Source organism: Empidonax traillii, unplaced genomic scaffold (assembly GCF_003031625.1).
Source record: "Empidonax traillii isolate 1590-97213 ecotype Southwest subspecies unplaced genomic scaffold, ASM303162v1 scaffold423:size1405600, whole genome shotgun sequence".
NCBI lineage: Eukaryota > Metazoa > Chordata > Aves > Passeriformes > Tyrannidae > Empidonax > Empidonax traillii.
The window spans coordinates 33,641-53,919 of record NW_020955616.1 but is presented as its reverse complement, the minus strand read 5'-3'; the positions used below and the strand labels follow the sequence as shown (position 1 = coordinate 53,919).

Here is a 20,279-nt window from a genome sequence, read left to right as displayed (position 1 = left end):
TACCTGCACAAAAACACACACACTGTGGAAATGTGCACTTGTTTGTGCACATTTCATAGCACTATTGTTTTATTTCATGATCCTTACTACTGCTGTAAGAAACAATGCAAAATTGTTAGATAAAATTTACCTTCTCCACAGAAGTCTGGAAAAGAATAGGCTAGAAACCTGTGTGGTATCATCCCCCAGTCTATTCTTCTACAGCCCAGTGAATCCTGCTGTATTTGTTCATTCATCATGAGGAAACCATTCTATAACTTCAGTTTACCTATTGCTCTTCTCTGTATTTTTTATATTTCCATATTATTCTTTTTGATCTGGAGATCCAAGTCCCAATGCACATATTTAAGATGTATGCACAACTTGTCACAGAGGAGTATAACAATGACTTCTGATTCATTTCCTTTTCTTTCCTTGTACTTAATGACTTTGGATTTGCTCTTCACTGCTGAGAATTGAGTTTTGATTTTTCATAACATTACCTATATAATTCCAAGATTTCTTTCCTTAGTAATAACAGTTCATTCAGAGATCAATTGTTTTTCTTGGCAGGCATTATTTTGCATCCAAGAAAACTGAGTGTCATCTGCCATTCTAGAAATCTGACATGTTAGCAGATGATTTCTAAAAACTTTGCCAGTTGGGATTTGACTACCATGAATCAATGAGATTGGCAAGCAACTTCATCTCTCCTTTTCCAGATAATTCATGAATATTGGAAAAACACAGGTCTTACACAGATCTCTCCTTCCACTCTAAAAACTTGCTGTTTATTTTAAAACTTTCCTACTTTTCAAAGCAGCTATTTATGTATGGAAGGACCTTCTCTATTACCAATAGGAGATCAGTTTATTTAAGGGCACTTAAAGCAAATTTCTGTGAAGCTTTCGGAAATTTGAGTAGAATATGTAGAATATGTCACACTTATTCACAGACTTCAAAACATTTTTTAAGGCTTAATTTTCATGCATCCATCCCTGATTACTGATTTAGAAGTCATAAGACAGTTCCAGTTTCTACAGTGTCACTGAAGAGCATTGTCCTTTTGTACTCTGTATATTTTTGCTTTATGCTGAGATATAAAACTATCTGAATTAATAGAGATTGTAAGCTGTCTTTGTGTTTTCATATACACAAATATCTAGCATTAAGGGTTCTTAATATGTAACTGATGAGAGAGAATACAAAGAAAGGATTATAGACGTGAATATACACTTCTGATAATTAGTGTGGAGTATGTCCATAAATGGAGCAAATAATGGTGCTTCTGTCTTGAAATTATCACAGTGAGGAAGCTGTGGTCAAGTTGTTTGTTTTTCCTCAGTCATCAATAGTCTTCTTAAAACTGAAATATAGCCATTCTAGGATTAATTTGTGCACACCTGTTGCCAGAAGGCAGTTCTGGAAGGGGTGATCACGTGTTCTGCAACTCCTCAAATTTGCAACTTAAGGCATAACAGGGTGTGGTGACGTATTTTCACTTAGTACCTTTTTTACATTTGAATGTTGTACTTCTGGTTTCTCTGTGAAGGATGTTCTCCACTTGGCACAATTCCCTTATTTTCTTATAAATTATTTCTGGCAAGCATAGCCATAGTGTGGAAGCCTCCCAAGCTTAGAAGTGACCAGTTTCCATATTGTTTATTGCCTCTGTGTGAAAAAACAGTATTCTTTTTCTTTTTTTTTTTTTTTTTTTTTTAAGTAAAAGACAGAGTTCAAAACAGTGCATGTTTCCGGAACGTAGAAAAAAGTTCAAAGGACTGCTCCTAGTAGGCACTTCTAGAGAAAAATTAGACTGATATTGGAGATCTGTTGGATTAGAGAGCTGTTTACAGAATTATGTCATGTTGTCTTTATGGAAAATTATTTCTGCCTAGCTAAATTTCTGTAAAATGGCAGTCTTCTATCCTGCAAGAATTCTTTAGGAGTTACCTGTTTTCAAGCTAGATACTAGAACATCTTTTCACAGTTCTGCTTTGCAACTCTTCTAGCTGTGACAGCAATATTACAAAAGAAAAGGTTTTAAAGAATCTGGCTCTATCTGGATGAATATCTCTTAAATAGCTAGTTTCCAAAATGACAAAATAATAATTGAAATTTGAATTAAAAGGCTTTCATGGCTATAGGAATAATTTTGAGTTCTTCATTGCATGTGTAAACGGGCAAGTAAAATCATATCTAAAAGCCATATTAAGTGCAGCCTTTTTCTTCCTGGATAGTGCCCTATCCATGTTCAAAAAAGGGGTGTTTTTTAATATGAATTTTGCCTAACCCAGCCTTTACAAAACTTGAACATCATTTTCCATATTAAGGACCTGGGAGAGTTGTTGCAGACGACTACATGCAATTGCAGCATGGGCTGCAAGCACAAAAAAACACTGAACATTATTAAGTTGTTTTCAGAAATCCAAAGACTGATGGCAGTAGATGCACATGTACTTGTACTGCCATGTAGCTCAACATTGCTTCTAACTCAGACAACAATTGCTTTGTGCAGATGATCACAGACAGACTTTTTGGATGGGTAGAAACACTTTATTTATCCTTTTCTTTGTCTCTTATTATTAGCAACTAACTAAATATTTAATGAAAGATGGGAGAAAACTTAAAAGTTGGATAGTGACGAAAATTACATTGCTAATTTTTCAAGTACTAAATGCTGCTAAGTCCAAAATAGCTTCCAGAAACACTAAATCCTAAGTGCATTTATAGGTATTAGATCTGAATAGATGATACTAAAGCAAATGAGACATTTTGATTGTACACTTTATTAATAATGTAATCCTTTCAAATGGTAGAATTTATTAGGAAAGGACCAGAGAGCAAACCAGAAACCACTTTTTTATGTGGTTTGAATCTACTTTGAACACCTTGAACACTGCATGCATCCTTCACTTATGTGAAGAAACTACAACAGAACCACAAACAAAAATTTAAAGATGAGAAAGGATGGAATAGCTTTCATATGCAGAATATCTGAAGAAACAAAGAGTCCTCAGCTTGGAAAATAGTAATATAGGAAAAGTGAGTGAGGAAGCAGTAATTTCTGTTGCACTGTAAGAATGAGGAGACACTCTATAAATGTTTGTGTCGTGATTCAAGAAAAAAAAATGAAGATAAGAAAAAGAACATTTGGTTTTTTTCTTAATGCCTGTATTAATTGTAGGAGTCACCACCACAGGATACTGTGGAGGCCAGAAACATAAGTTACCTCAGAAAAACTTTACATAAGTAAATGGACCATTGATCCAGAGATGTCTGTTGGAGATGACATTCTGGGTGCAAACAGAGAATATTCTTCGACTGCCTATCAGAAGCTGAAAAGTTGCACAAGGAGAAGTTAATGTTATACTTACTTTTCTTTAGCTTGCCAGACAGAATCTTTCATACTTTAAAATGAGGAAATACAAAATTACATAAAGCACTGTGCTGAAATTTTGAAAATACGCAACGACATGACAGAAATGCTGCTTTATTGTCCAGATGCTAATAAGAGGCAACGCTCAGGTTTGCATCCGCAGCAACGCCAGCTTGGTTAGTGAGACCTCTAGTGATCTTCCGAGTAACTGTAGCTGCCGTCACAGTCAGAAGCTGCCCTGACACGAGACTGTTGTTTGCACAATTAAATTTAGGACTTGCAAAAGGCACAGAGCACCTGATGGTGCAGATCATTTCCCAGAACCCCCTGGAAGGTTTTGAATTAAATACAACAGTATTCTGTCCTGCTTAGCTGAAGGCAGAATGCAAAAGGTTTTTGCATAAATTTAGATTATAGTTCTAGGATTAGTTATTTTGCATCTATAGCTTCAGTTTATAGTTGGGAATAGATAACTAAAATTAGGAAATTTCTGTATGTAAATGAGTTGTAGCTCAAGAGGTGTTTCAGCTGATTTAACTAAATACTCAGGATAACCCCCTCAACTCAGCATTTGTCATCTATTTCAATGTACATCACTTTATATTTGAGCTTTTTGTAGTCCCCCTGTTCCTACTAAAGGATATTCCATATATGGAAAGAAAGTTGGATTAAAAAAGAACTTAATCTGCATCAGCTAGGATAGCTACATGGTGCTTTCTGTGAAAATTCTGAAGGGTTTTAGGCAACAATTGTAGAATCCATAATAGGCTTGAAAAATCATGTGGTTGTTTCTTCATGTAAGTTTCATGGCTCAGTTTAAGCACAAATAATATAAATTCTTTGACAGAAGTTTTTCCTGTACGTCATTACAATGCTTTGCCAGGGATTTTAGACCAGAATATTTTCTTACTACATCGATGTCTAAAATATGTAAAGAAAACAAGACTGTTGCATCTCTCAAAGGATGGTGAGGGAGAGGGAAAGGCACTAGTTCTGTGCTTACTATTTGACTGAACGTTGCTTTCTCTCTGGCATTCTGGTCTAATTCAAAGGAGTTGTATATAATTGTTAGCAACAGTGGGGCTTAATACTGTATATCTATTGCTGTTTGAACATCATGTTTGAAAAGTCTTTTTCAGTGAGCTACTTACACTCTACAGATAATGCACTAAATTTATATAATTTCAGCTTCTGTTCTATACCTATTTTGATACTGGGGAATTTTTAATCTATATACAGGGCAAGTTAATACTGCATCTTTTAATTTTACTGCTAGTTTAAAAAAAAATGAGAGTGTCTATTATCAATAATTTCTGTGTTTCTAACAGAATTCCAACCAGAAGTGATACCGATAAAGTAAATAAGTACCCAACTTTGAATGATAAGCAAAACAACAGGTATGAATTTTGGAAACATTATCATCTAAATATTTATCAATTTATCATTTATCATGCATTATCATTATCATAACTTTAGAATACATGCACATACCAAGAATATATAGAGAAATTACTTGTATGGCATATGGCCTAATGGTTGGCTTCATTTACTCACCTGACAGCTGGAATGTAGACGTCTGTATTCAGATTACCGTAGACTTTTTATAGCCAATGAGGAGAAAAAGGGTCTCTTGGAGGACAATTCCTCTGGTGTTTCTCACATAGTTTCTTTAGAGTAAGAGGAATTTTCCTTAAAAAAGCATATTTCTTCACACAGATTAAAAGAGAGACCAGCTTGTATTACACATTTGCTCAGCATAGCGACTGTTTAAAAATTACATTTTCAATGCAAAAAGAAAGAATCAGGGTGTTTCTAAAAGTGTAGGTATCTTCTAGACCTCTGGATCTCTCTGCATAAAGTCTATCAAATATAATACATAATTCTGAGGAGGACTACATGAAAAATTCTAATCAATGTTTTCAGTGGAAAATGCCATTGTACATTGCCAATGGAAAACTTGGGTACCAAAACATAAAACATAATTTTTTGACAGGCTGGTTTTTCCAGTAGAAAACTTTTCTTTTGTCAGAATGTCAATCTATTTAAAACAATGGTTTTAAATGAGAATTAGTAAGCACAGCATTTTTGACATATTATTAAAAAAGTTGTTCCAATTCAGAGGTGCTCACTTTATACATGTAATATGATTACAGAACACCGAAAAAATCTTTTCTAAAGAACTTACAGCTATCACCTAACTGAAATTTATATTAAAGAAAAGAAAGTCAGATCTCAGCCACTGTACTTATAAATGCAAAGGGACAAATACACCGCTTTGTGTCCTCATCAATGTCAACGCAGTTCTATCAGTAATAAATTACACAGAATATACTTGCTAAAGAGGACAGCAATTAAAAGTCATCTTGTGAAGAGCTGAGATATTGCTCTGAAGAGCAAATGAATTTCTCTGGCATTTAAAGTTCAACAGAGGTCATTCTTTCAAATTATGGTTTTGCACCATTATGTGGTAAATCATGGTAATGATGACACATGAAGTGTCATATAAACTGGATTTTATGTTATTTCATCTGGAAATGGTTTTTTAACAGACCAACCATGAATTTTGAAGTGGATTGTAAGTGAGACTTCAGTTGTATATTTTTTTTTCCTTCCAGAGATCAATAAAATGATTTGTAAAGCTCTAAAGCTTTATACTTCAATGACTATAATGGAGTTGCAGAGAATAAGACAAGAACTTTTTGATTTATTAAATATATATATATATATATACAAATCACTGGCTTGGATATCATACAGTTTAGGAGTATGAGGAATACCATCTCCTTTACAGGCATATCATAACATAGAGCACCTTACTTGAACAAGAAACATAAAATATAAAGTATGAAAAAATAAAGATTTTAAATATTGTAGGGATTGGAGACTAAAGCATAGGCACAGAAGTCAAGGTTTTAAGAACTCAGAAATTACTTTGTTATCAAGTAGAAATGTAGCTGTTCTCCAAACATCAGAATCTCTTAAGGTGTCCCAAATTTTGTATTCTTTGAGGTATTCCCAAAACTTCAGCTGGCATGTATAAATATATTTATACCATTTACCATACAGAGTTGTATGATTCTGATAGTAGAAAAATGATTTCTTATAATTGGAGAGTTTTCTAGTTTAAAATGATACTCCTGTTGAAGATTAATAATTAAGTATATTTCCTTAACAGGCAATCTTGGACTCCGAATGCAGCACTTACAAACACTGCTACCACTTCTTCAATCAAGAAAAAACGGTATTCATGCCACCATTGCTTGATTGCTAGAGAATATACAGCACTGTGCTAAGCCTCAGTACCAACTTCCTCCTCCAGCACACTCAAACTCCTCAGCAAGCTTCAAGAATTAAACTTTTGCATGCTCTGGCTTTTTTCTTGGGAGTTACGATGTTGTCTCTGTAGAGCCAGCTTTGTGAGCCCCGTGGACAAAGCACAGCTGGTGCTAACTCTTTGCTGCAGCCCCTAACTCAGCCAGCATATGCATTTTCAGTGTCTAAATTTAAAGCGTAGCTCACTGTAATTGCGAAATATCTGATGCCAAACTTGACCCTGTGCTGTTGCAGTAAATATGAAGCACAGAGTTATCTAAATGACATACAGCCACCTTTAAAACTCTGGATTTCAGGTAGTATTTTCTGGGGAAGAATAAAAACAGGGTGTAGAACAAAGTAAATTTTTAATTTAAAATGCACTGATAGCCATATTTTTCTGCATCCTTCCCAGATGCAAATTCTGATAATTTTTGATTCTATCTTTCATATTTCATGCATAAAAATGTGGTTGGTAGAATTATGAATGTAGAAATTAAAATGTGATCGTTTGTATATTAACAGCCCTGTTTATTTGGTGGAAGTTTAAGGTGTATTCAGTACAGTAGTTCTCTTCAGGTTCTTTGAAGGTACAGAAGGCCATCAATGAATTGAATTGCTTCTGGTGCAATTGTTTTTTCCTCACAAACAATTCCTGGATTGATATTTAGAGGGAAGAAAAAAAAAAAAAAAAAAAGAAAATAAGGAACAACTTGTTCTGTTTATGTAACCTGTAACAATCAGAATTTGTTCCTTGGGTTGATACTTTACACTCTTTCCTTTGTGCACTTTATCTGGTTGTCCTTTCCATGAATGATACATTTTCAGATTGTGGAAAATATCAACTAGAGTCACAGAATAAATTTTTTAATAACAATAATTAAAATTAATGTATTATTTTCTATTCCATTCTGTTGTATGTAAAAAAATGGTCTAAAAAGTATATACGTGCAGTGTTTCAAAATGCTGACAATTTAAGGAAAATTCCAGGTATATTTTTACACCACTTTTGACATTCTAACATTCATAGTGTGCTGTTCAGCCCCATAGCATTAAACAAATACTCGAAAATTTATTTGTTAACATTGACAGGCAGTCTTGGATGCCTCCCCCGGTTTCGAGTACTAAGACCACAACACAAGCAGTGGAAACCAAACAGTAAGTATGAATGATTACTAGCTATTTCCTAATTCTTGGCTAGAGCCAAGAGAGACTGGCCATAAGGGTAGGAATCTATTGGTGCCATTTGGGTTGACAGCCAGGGGCTAGCCCTTGGATTTTTTGCTTAATAGTGTCAACAAAACCTCAAGATCTGCTTAGTCACCTGTCAGTTAAGTGCCTAAGAAATAGTTTAGAAGAAAAGATCAGGATAAAGTTACTTGCAGATGAACGTTTAATGTTTATTTCTGAAGTTGTGGTTGCTTTCTGGTAGATTAGAAAGAGAACATTTCTTGTGCCCCTATCTAAAACCAGAATATGGATGGTTTAAAATATTAATGAATGAACTTCCATGTTATTCTTTGCTTAGGTCCCCTATTGGCTGTAATATGGCCTTCTATTTCCCTAGTTTTAATCTGGGAAACTCCCAACATGAGTCTCATGCATAGCAATGACGAGAATTTAATGAAACAGAAATGAATAGATACATTGTTGTGTTAGGTATAGTCCTTGGTAGATGATTGCCCAGGGAGTTTATGAAATCTCTGCTACTGGAAGACTTCAGGGTGAATCCTTAAAACTAAGTTTAGCAATTATTTTTAATCTCATGTGTTTACTACTTTCTATCTCTTTGGCCAAATATTTGAAGTCACTCTCTACCCAGCACAAAGATAGCTCATAGATACTAAAGTTTATTTTTTTTTAAAGTCAGTCATCACTAGACGTTTTTTTAATATGCCTACTGTGATGAATTTATCTGGCTTCACTTCAATATCTTGCTAAGATCATGTTAATTTTAAAAATTTAGCATAAGATGCATCCTCTATAAGCCATCCACTCATCTTTCATCAGGACACTGGGATTCCTGTATTCTTCTCAACACTAATTATCTAATTACTTCTCTAGTTCATAGCGCAGAGAAGACTGAAATACAGGCATATTCTTTCTGAAGCTTTCATGACCCTTCCTGGATCCTCTAACAATGAAGTCATCAAGGACAGTTGGCTAAAAAGTGATGGACATTTAATGACTAATTGGTTTATCTTTTAAAAGTGCTTTTAAGACATGAACCCTATTTCAAATTGTTGATATTACTAATATTAGTCACCAAAGGAAAGCCTTTTACTTGCCTGCAAGTTTCAGGAAATAAAGTGCCATGCATAGATGCTAATACGCACAGTTTTTAAAGGTCGCCATCAGTCTTAAAGACTGAGTAAAGAGCCATGTCTTATCTTCAAATTTGAGAATGGCTGACTGTTCTGCTATCCTCAGGAAAGAGTTCAGCAATCATGGGTGCGTGGGTTTTTTGGTCAGGGTTATCTCTATACCAACCTGATATACATGATAAACATGATGTACATGATAAACTTCCAGAGTTCTTTGCCTCAGTTCCCAGCTGATTAAGCATCCTTTATAGAACACTTAAAAGAAATTGCAGTTGGAGCTAAGACTTTTATAAGCAGCTTACTGGAACTGAGTGTTTTGGTTGTGATTTTCATGCTGAAAACAAAACACTGTTAGCCAGAGTGATTGACTGGAGAATGTCAGTTGAGGAATGATTATCCTAGTAATGTACCAAGAATATGATTAAAACCTGGTATTACGCTACTTGACTCAAACATGTATTCAGCATTAAGAAAAAAAGAAAAATATCATCTTGTAAGGAAGGAAAAGTAAAATTAATTGCTGTTGATTCATCTAAATCTTGTGAAGTGCTTCAATACTAGCATTTTGGTTTCTGAAATACTAGCTACTTGGTTTCTGAAATGGTTACTCTGTTCTTTCTCTAGGGCAACTTCAGAAAATTCAGAGGCTCCAACAAGGTATGTCTTGCTTACTTTGCTTCTCAGTAGATTTAGAAATGTAACACACTCCTGTGCATAAACCTTGAGTATTATTTTAGATTTATTTAAAATATAAACACTGTATAATTTACCTGGAAGGGTCCCTCCGTAGTTCATGTCACAGAACGGCATGAAGAAGACTTCCTTGCAGAAATGCAATTATTTTCATATAGTTTAAAACATTTAATTGAATATTTATTCAAATTGAAAAAAACAACTGTAACTGCATAAAAAATTAAAAAATTGCTTTGCAATTTTAGTTCCACGGTTACATATGTTGCTAATGCAAATTTTTTTTACATACAACTGGTGCTGTAAGGACAAAATGAAAACGACACTGTGAGCAAAGTAAAGAAAGTGGTAAATTTGCATATGCAAAAGCTTGTCATAGATGGTATTAACATAAGATGAATTGATGTAAAGTACTCCGAACTTATATGAGTGTCTAATTTATTTAATTAATTCATTAATCAAATGTATATTTTAAATGGTCTAAATTAAGAAAAGATTACTTAACCAACCTGCAATTTCATGGCTTATAATTAAGATGGCTTCACAGCTTGTCAAGGTTTAGTTGCCATACTAATAGAAAAATCCTCTATAGAAGCAGACAACCCTCATTAACTGCATCAGCCACCTTCTCCCTTCCTTATAATTTCTTATAATTTTATTATTCCTGTAGTGACCAAACTGATTTTTCACATAAATAAATAAAAATTGATAAGTGTAATTGTTTACTTATTTAGCTTTTAAAAAATCACTACTTTGCTAGTTTTTTCTTTACTAAATAAATACAATTTATTTATTAGGTAGGAGAAAAGAATTTAGAAGTTCCTTTATTACTAAAATAATTTTGAAATCGCAAAGAAAAGGCAGTCAAGTATAATATCCATACGAGCAAAACAGCGATTCTTGGGATACTAATTTTTCAAAAGGCTCAGTTTATGCAGCAATCTAGTGAACTAAAGCATTATATAGCTCTTTTTATATTTATTTTTATATATGTATAATTCTTTATACACATATTTTTTATATATACTATATATTTAAAGAAAAAAGAGAAAAATTTCTCAAAGAAAATTCAAACACACAATAATAAACCATTTCATAGAATCATAGAATGATTTGGGTTGGAAGAGGATCTTGGAGATCATTTAGTTCCAACCCCCCTGCAATAGGCAGGGACAACTTCCACTACACCAGGTTGCTCAGAGCCCCATCCAGCTTGGTCTTGAACACCTCCATGGATGGGGCATCCACAGTTTCACTGGGCAACCTGTGCCAGTGCTTCACCACCCTCTCAGTAAAGATTTTTTTCCTAATATCCAACCTGAACCTACTCTTTTTCCGTTTGAACCCACTCCCTCTTGTCTTGTTACTACAGGCTCTTGGAAATAGTCTTGTACTTTCAGCACATTTTCACCATTTCTGTTGCAGGGCTGTCCTTTCATCAGAACAGGTGACCCTTCCGAAATCAAAGACTGATGTGGATGTCCAAGCTACAGCAAGGTAACATAAAAACAATATTTTGATTAGCAAGTACTCAAATTGGTTTATTACTGTATTTGATATCTCATTTGGACGTGTGTGATTAATGCGGCTTTTATCTAGTCCTAACTATTGACCTGGAAGTACAAACTTTGAGTTCCATCTCATTGACTTGCTAAGTTATCTCAGATGTTTCATTTTTTAATCTTGTAGTCTGTCTAGCCTACATCTTGAAAAGCAGCATATAGATAGTTGCTGCAAATGTTTTGAAACAGAAAAATTTGAGTAGTATGGATTATAGAGTGTATTTTCTTAGCTCTTCAATACATCATGGGAGAGTTAATAACTACACATTACTATGCATATAAAAACAGCCCAACTCATGCACTGCAGTGTTAACATTTTAAATAGTAAAATCCCAACATAGAGATTTAGTGCAACAAAATTAGTATGTTTAAACAGATGGACTTGTTCTTGTGGTATGAGTTAGATAGCATATGTACTAATCTTGGAAACAGTATAGAATACCAGAAAACTTATTGGTGGAAAAGACAGAGACTTTTTAACTAAAATTTCAGAAAATTGCAAGGCTTTTTACTAATGGATATGTTATACTTTTCAAAAAAATTAGCAATAACTGCCCCACTCCTGGAAATGTTCAAGGCCGTGGGACTCTAAGCAACCTGATCTTGTGAAAGATGTTGCTGTCCATGGCAAAGGGTTTAGAACCAGGTGATCTTTAAGTTCCCTTTCAACCCAAGCCATTCTATGATTCTATGATTCTATAAACATGCAAAAAGTTTTATTCTGTGACCTTGAACAGAATAAAAGGCCTGAATATGCAATTAAAAATTGAATTAATTAGAAACAGATTTCTAGATATGCCCTGAGAATTACAGTAGCTCATTTTGACATTTTTACTTAGAAATATTAAATGGCTCAGTCACTAAAATTAATCTAAATTACCTAATTTTAATTAGTTTGATTCATAAAGTTCAGTTTTGTTTGGTCTCAAGCTATAATCTATACTATTTCAAATTGTGTTCCCCTCCTCCGAAGTCCTCAGTATGTAAAATCAGTACAAAATTACTAAGAAAGCATCCAAAAGATGCCCGACAGCATAATCCCTAGAAAACAAGCAATGTTTCACTGAAACATTTTCCTATTAACAAATGTGGGAGATCTTAGAGAATTAAATATGCCACTGTATTATCTATGGGAGTCACAGCCATTCTTTACTCCTAAAGGCTTTTTAAGGTCTTCCTTAATCCTCACCCTCAGTCAGTTCACATTCATCACCCCCTGGTTGCTCTCATCACCATATCAAGCTCTGTATTCCTGTCTCTTCATTGGTGAAGAGCTGGAGGAATATTTTACTGGTCTACAAGTTTCTATGGCAACACTGCACTGCTATTTGTGTCAGTATTTAAACTGTAAGTAGTCTGTAATCTTAGTGGGTAAAATTCAGCTCTCTATACTGCTGCTATTAATTCCTTTACATTTGGCTGGTGCTTCAGATGTCATCCATCTGCTGCTGGTGTGTTAGCTTCACAAAACTACAGACTTCTGTTAAATTTACGCTAATCAAAAATGTATTAATCAGCTGTCAGCAGAAGTGATGTTTTTCTATTAAAGATGTCATAAAAATACTACATTTTTGGCAAAAGTAGTTGTGTCACACAGGGGAAGTATGCATGAAGAGTATGTATCGTAACATCAGTTGTTAGTAGAATATTATTTTAATTTACATACTTCAGTTTCCTATATTTTTACTTGGAATGGAAAGATTTTCAGGTCATGCTTTTAAAACTCATACTTAATTGATTACTTGTCTTCTACTCAGGATTTAAATAGGGATGTTAAAGGAATAATGAATTAATTTCAGTATAAAACAAGCAGAAAATGGCAATTGTCTTTCTATCAAACTGGTCAATGATACAAGGAAAATCTTTCAGAAGGGATTTACCTGAAAAGGATGTCTGATACTATCTTTTTTGTCTAAAAGTGTAAGCTTCATTGTGTAGTGTTCCATGTAAGGCCTGACATTGATTCTGTTAATGTTAAAAGTAATTTTGCATTATTTTCATGGACAACAGTTAGACATGGCATCCATCTTAAAGCACAGAGTATACAGTAATATATATATCTATCTCATATCTAGAGGCATGGACATATGGACCTCTACCTCTTGGATATGATTAACAAAACAAAAGAGGCATCTCATGATTAGTTGGGGCATTTATAGATACCCTAGACAGCATAAGTAGGCTAGGACACAGGAAAAGTAAAGATAACTACTGCCTAATAATTGTGCATTTTTCAGAGCATAATAGGTCAAATCAGGTCTATTGGTATCACACAAATGCAGCAGCAGATGAGCACTACATTGCCTACATACAAGGACATTTTTCTGATTTCTTCAATGGCCTTTTATTCATCGCTTATCAGGGGTTTTTTTGTGCTTTATTTCCACTTCAGTGAAGATCCAAGATTCTCACTCTGCATTTTTCCGCTACGTAATTGTAGCAACCAACAACTGCAGGTGTTTAAAAGCCAGAACTCATTAAAGAACTATATTCAGCAGAAAATTTTGTTAAACCACTTCAAACATCTTGAGGGTATTTAACAGAGCTTTAGTCAATCTTTCATTAGTGACTACATTTAGGGTACAAAATTGTGTATTTCTATGAAATGCTTTTATAACGGGGTTTACTTGTATTCATCTACACTGCTTCCTTGCATATGTATATACACACACTCCGTTACAGAAAGTAATGTATTTGTCACAGTGGGCCACATTTATCAGGGCATTAACAAGGGTATTATCACCAAAAGATGCAGAATAATCAAAAAAGCCATATTTCCAAGAGTGCATAAATTCTATAAGTGATGAATTTATCTTTTATTTTGCATGGATACATCAGAATTCATGTTGGACATATTTGAGGAGAACCTTTTGAGGTGATCATAGCTGTGGCTATATCAGACATTAGAGAGAGATCCCACTCAGCTTGTAAAGCATCTGTGGTGAGATTCTCTGCTACCAGCAAATGACTATTAGTCTGTAGGGACACAGGGCATATTGTAGAAACATTTACATAACCATATCTTTTTGGTATGCCATCTACAGCAGTCAGGTTGAAGAAAATGTTTCAGCTGTGTATTTGTGTGTATGTGGGTGAGAGAGGCAATTTCTAGGGAACAGAAACAAGGAACTAGACACAATATAATTCTATATTCTTAGTCCTGTACAGGGTTTTCCTACACTCTATAGAGTAATTCAATATCACTACTCCTGTCAGATACTAGAAAATTTAGACAATGCTGTAAATCTGTTTGTATTTTTCTCCTTTTCAATGATATTCCAATTTGACCTGAGGTGTGTTGCCAGTTTTCATTATAATAGATTGTGACGGAACCACAAATTATTTACCTGTGTTTAAGTTAACTCTTCTAACAAGGACACATATTTCTATATCTATCAAAATCTGGAACTTTGAAAAGTGGAAAAAACCCAAGAAACAGGATTTTCTTCCCAGTGATTAAAAAAAGGAGTAAACTGTTATCAACTTGAAATTTTCAAAACCAGTGGAATTAAAACCATCATGTCAGATCTCCTAAATGAATATTTATTGATAAAACTTTTCCTGTTCTAGAGTTGCATGAAGTGGAAAAGTGAGAGAACATGTAGGTGCATTTTGAAACATTTGCCAGTTATGTGTTCCCATTGCATGAAAAAGAGAAAACTGCTCTAGGGAGAGAGATAGTTGCTGTCCCTGAAAGTGTTCATGACCAGCTTGGATGGGGCTCTGAGCAACTTGGTCTAGTGGAAGGTGACCTGGCACACAGCAGGGGTGTTGGAACTGGATGATTTTTAAGGTCCATTCCAACCCAAACCATTCTATGAGATAGGCAATTCCAAAGAGGCACCAGAAATGTCCTAGAGAATTATCTTAGATTGAACTAACATTTAGATGATCAAAATTTGAAGGCATGGCTCCCATACCAGTAATTCCTGTGTGACTTTTCCTTTGGGATGTCTTTTTATTTGCTTTCACTTTTTATCCAGACCTTCTGGAGACCTCTAAAATGTTCTGAAGGACACCTGTGTCCCTCAAAAATGCTGGAAGCAAGGATACTAAAAGAGAAGTCATATAGGCATATTCACAATGCAGTAGCTTGCTGTGGCTACAATGACAGTTGTTTCTTTATGGTGAAGTGGCTTTTAAATTGTTTTTGATAGAACAAATCAATACAGTCATTTTTGATTATACATTTTTGCATTTCAGCAGAAGGCTTCCAAGTGACAGGCACCTTCTGTCTCTCAATTCTGACAGATTTGGCATTCACTGGAATGGTGGTATGCAGCTTTTCTGCATGTTGATACAAACAACTCACTGTTGCACAGCTTATGTGAAGAGATCCAAGCCGTTTATTCCTAACTGGAAGGTTAATACAATGTTTACAGGGTCATACATACACTTCAAGTAAAACGGAATAAGTTGTCCTTTTTCAGTAATCTTTCCCAGTCTACCTTCTATGGAACATTTTGGTCAACAGCTTCTTCCTCTCTATTTGACTCCAAAATCCTCTGGTCTAAGGATTACACTGGTTTTGGCACAGTATAAACTAGCTTTCACAGTTGACTGCAAGCTTCTTCTGTTCTTTCATCCTCAGCTGTTATTGATGAAAGGTCTGAATGAGGGCTTCTGGCACTGATCAGTGAGCATGGCAGTGTGGAAGGAAATGCACCCTGCTTCAGAATAAATGCCAATCTTTTCTCAAAGAACTCCTTTATTCATTCTCAGTTATATATGACAAAAGTCTGATAACAGGGACAGTAACACAACCATAACAGCAGATCAAAATTCATCTGGGCCCACAGTGTTAAACTTTATCCAGTAAGATGTCTGATATATTTAATATACTCTAGACCAACTATTTTAGCTCAGAGTTGGAAGGTCCACTTGGCAACTGATTGCTTTTGTCTTCTCTCGTAAGGACATGACTAGGTCAGAAATGCCCTCATGATTTTAGTCAGGCTTGTTTAGTGTGGTCCTTCTATATTCCATCATTTCAGAAGAAGGAACTATTGACTGGAATTCTTTGTTAATCCACTGGGAGAGATCACTGAAGAAAGGACAACAGATGTAACTTTTGGTTTCACAATTAAAAATATTATATATATGTTATAATATCATCTTGGTCATCTCAGTAGTTTTTATAATTCAGCTCAGTGCTTTTAATCAGAAAACAGATGGACATCTATTAAAAATAATGTGCATGACTTCTTTAATAGTATTCAATAGTATCCTTTAATATCTGCCTCTGGATTGCTCATGATTATGTTGATGATGACAGAGTGACTACATTTGAAACTTTACTGAGTGTTCTGGGATTTGACATGAAGTGTCCCACTCATTAAAGGCAATACAGCAAATCTTCTGAAATATGCAGGGTCCTTCAGTTTTCTAATCCATAAAATGACATCTACAATATTGGTGTGTGCGTATCATGTCAACTACTGGTGTATCAGCAAAGATAGATGATGATAGATGATTCTAGGTAACTAGGTAAGAATACCTTCAAGAGTTAGGGAAAACTTAGAACTAGACAGAGGCTCAGCAAGACTTTTACAGGTTAAATAGGCATTCACTGAATGGCTAGGGAGTTGTGGTCATATAATCTCCTGCATGATCCTTGAGGTTCAAGAGCATGGCTGTGGTCTGTTTAAAATTTCCTTTCTCACTTCCTATAGTACATATGTCCAGGATCAGCTTCAATTTCACCTCAGCATTAAGGACAGTCAGAAAAAATGCGATCAAACTTTTTAAAATGTATTTTTATTGACTGTTTTCTTCATTACTCTCAGAATTTGCAAATACAAACATTAGATAGATTTTCAGTGCTTTTGCTGAACAACTATGACATCACTAAAACTATTTTGTAGGCATGATTCATGTTTCCTGCTTCCATGTCATTTGAAATTTTATCTAAATGTTTTTAAGATTAAAAAAACCCCATCAAACTAACAAAAACCCTGCAAAAACTGCTTGAATGTGTGGATGGGATTCATTTGTGGTTTTCTTTTTGATGGTGGTCTGACTTGTCACCAGCTAAACCAGAGTTTCTGATCGATTATCCACTGAAATAAGTGAGTTTCACAAGCACAGTTCACAGAGCAGAAGGACTGAAAACTATCAGATCTTTATCTCAAGTGAACTGAGCTAGAAATCAAATGCAGACTGAAAATAAAAGCAAAATGTAGACAACTCAATTTCTCTTTTTGATACAAAGCATAAAAGTGAAAAAAATCATACTTTGTTGTTACATAATACATTAATTTTTACACTTTTAAAAATTACTGAAAATGTTCATAGGTCCTTTGTACATTAAATCAAAGAAGACATCAGATACCTAATATTAATGGAATGAGGTAATGCAAAAGACAATTGTTCTTTAAATGAGGAAACATTTGCTGATATTGATACAGGGTCAGAGAAATTAGGCTTTTGAAATTTAGCTGATTTCTGTAGAGCTTGTCACACTAGTGTTATATAATTTCCCTTTCTGTTTGTGTCTGAGAGACATAGGGGTAAAGATATGGCAGAATAAGAGTCCCTGGTTAAACTACGCCATAAATTTTACATGCAGCCTGTTTTGACAGCTTTTTTTTATATACCTATTTTTATTTATGTTCTTTGATAGCCTTTTATTCTACTGGACTCTCTTCATTAATTGTCAAATTTCTAATCCTATTTTACATAATCAGCTAGAGGCAAAATAACAAATAGCAGCAGCAAAATTCATGGTTAGCAAGTTTCCAGCATGAGGCCCACAGTGGCTCAGTTGCACATAGTTTTTTCTGTCCTTCAGAGTTGGGCTTTCTTTTGAATTCACAGTGTTATTTTAAGCATTTTTCTGCAAAGGGATGTTAAAAGCAGAAAAGAGTTTTTTCTGGAGGTGCTCACTTGTAAACAGAAGAGTCAATGAATCAATAGAATTGTCTCCCATACTTCAGCAAAGATGACAAGCACACCAAGGTCTTAATGCAAGTCTCAATGTTTTTATTTCAGAATAAATTAATTCATTGTTTCAATACTTGAGATCCTTTTGTACAAAATGTGATACAAATTCCTCTCTACTTCTGTTACAAGTATTTTTTTGCAGCATAAAAACAATCATATTAGTTGCCCTGAGTTAGGTGCCCCTAAAAACTTCCAGTCATGTCCTGAGTCTTTATTAAAATATTTAATCTTACTGAATTTGCTAGTAAACTATATATTCTCCTCCTGGAAGGCCATCTGACCCACCTCATTCTGATCCATTTCAAAAATACTCACCCCAGGCAGAATGTTCACAGGGATGTGATGGCTGTCTCAAAAGATACTATGCTTGGAGGTGGCATCCTTTGGAATGACCTATGAAAAATGTCAACATCTATTACAAGCCACCTACCATATTTGAAAGATGTTTCCTCTAGTTTGCCTAAACTGCTTTGTATAGAAGTTTTATGCTGCTGTTTTACATCATCATCTATATTTTAAAAAATTGTTGACAAATGTAAGCAGTAGGAATTCAGTTCAGCCATCCTTCTACTCAGTTTTTTCAAGTGATAGTTATACTTGCAACTGGAAATCCTTCTCCATAGCAGCCTTGCACTGCAGCTAATACTCTGATACGCAAGGAGCCTTTTTAATATATGAATACAGGTTAGTCTCTTTCCCACAGTAATGCTTGTCATCTCTTTTAGAAGTATTAAAAATGGGATAAATTGTATTGCTGATTTTTAACAAGGTAACAATTCTCAAAAGAAACCTAAACTAAAATTCTGTTTAGGCTCTACAATGCACACTCACTCTAGTTTTTAATGTGAGGCTGGATTATGTGCTGATATCAACACTGGTGCTCACTGTGTGCTAATGCTAAATTAAGTGTAGCTTTGCTAACAAAGAGAGATTCAAAAAGTCAGCAAAAGTATGCCCTGAACATAATCAGATAAATTCTGAGACATGCACCGTGTCCTGCAGCTTGCCCTAATTTGCATTTTATCCTTTTATAAATAACGTCTCTCAAACTTTAACTTTAGTTGATGATAACCTGAACTATGCTTGAACCAGTAACTTGAAGTTGTGTATCCTATGACCTCTCCTTTGTACCAGCCAGTCACCTCAAGGCAAGCTACTTGAAAGATGTCAGTCCTGATTACTTGGTGCAGTCATGTCAAGATGTTTCATGAGGCTGAAAGTTTGAGAAGTGTTACCAGTGCAATAAAGTAATATCTTGTAAGGGTTCTGTTTTACAGACATTTTGTTCCATAGGAACCATAGTGTAGTGAACAGGTCTGTCTATATTTACTTCTGTGCTGTAACCTGCAGCTGCAACTGGTTTTGTTCACTTACTAGGACTCTTTAGAGCTAAGAGTTCTATAGATCAGGCTGTAGTTGACCAGCAGTGCATATATAGCTTAGACTTTTATTACTTTTGTCACTGTCCCTTTGAATAACAAGTAAAATCTTCCTTGCAAGCCAGTCAGTGTATTGGGATACCCAAAGCACAGAAAATAATGTGTGAGGAAGTAAAAAAAAAATGCTGTCTGCTGCTAAGTCATTATGATTTAAAGACTACAGAAGGGAACTAACTCATCTATCCTCTGAGTTGCACTAAGGATTAATATGGACTTGTATACCCTTTTCTGAAGGAATAAGTTGTAAATTACTGGAAGTTTGTATTTTTTTCCCCCATTATTTCCAAATAGGCAATAGGTCAAGGCTGAACTGTTTTAGATACCTTCTCACTCTTTTTTTTTGGAAACTCTGTGTGAAGTGAACAGACCAATTTAAGGTAAAGCAAGTCTGAAGTTATGTGGGAAGCGTGTTAAAATACACGTAAAAACTTAAAAAGAACATGTTTTAGAGTCAGAATCTTTTCTGCTGATCTTAAGGGAGTTTCTTCCTTCCCTTTTGACAGAAAACTGTTATCTACAAGAACAAGTATATAGGTGATATAATTTCTCAGTGTTCTAAAATAAATTTCTATAGAATTATTCATTCAATTATGTTGTATTTGGTACAAAAACACTAAGATATTTTAACATTTCTTACAAAGATTAACACAGA

General features: G+C 34.7%; 1 protein-coding gene across 5 annotated transcripts in view; it reads left to right on the top strand.

Annotated features, from left to right (window-relative positions):
* The window catches only part of SCEL (sciellin), a 47,935-nt gene that overhangs the window by 11,952 nt on the left and 15,704 nt on the right, over window positions 1-20,279 (top strand). For 4 of the 5 annotated variants that reach the window (XM_027894267.1, XM_027894264.1, XM_027894262.1 and 1 more), the window contains exons 6-10: window positions 4,687-4,755; window positions 6,534-6,599; window positions 7,763-7,828; window positions 9,619-9,651; window positions 11,110-11,181. In XM_027894267.1, coding sequence (XP_027750068.1) covers window positions 4,687-4,755; window positions 6,534-6,599; window positions 7,763-7,828; window positions 9,619-9,651; window positions 11,110-11,181 — 306 coding nt within the window. The remainder of the gene's footprint in view (window positions 1-4,686; window positions 4,756-6,533; window positions 6,600-7,762; window positions 7,829-9,618; window positions 9,652-11,109; window positions 11,182-20,279) is intronic. The other variant, XM_027894265.1, reaches the window with a different exon arrangement.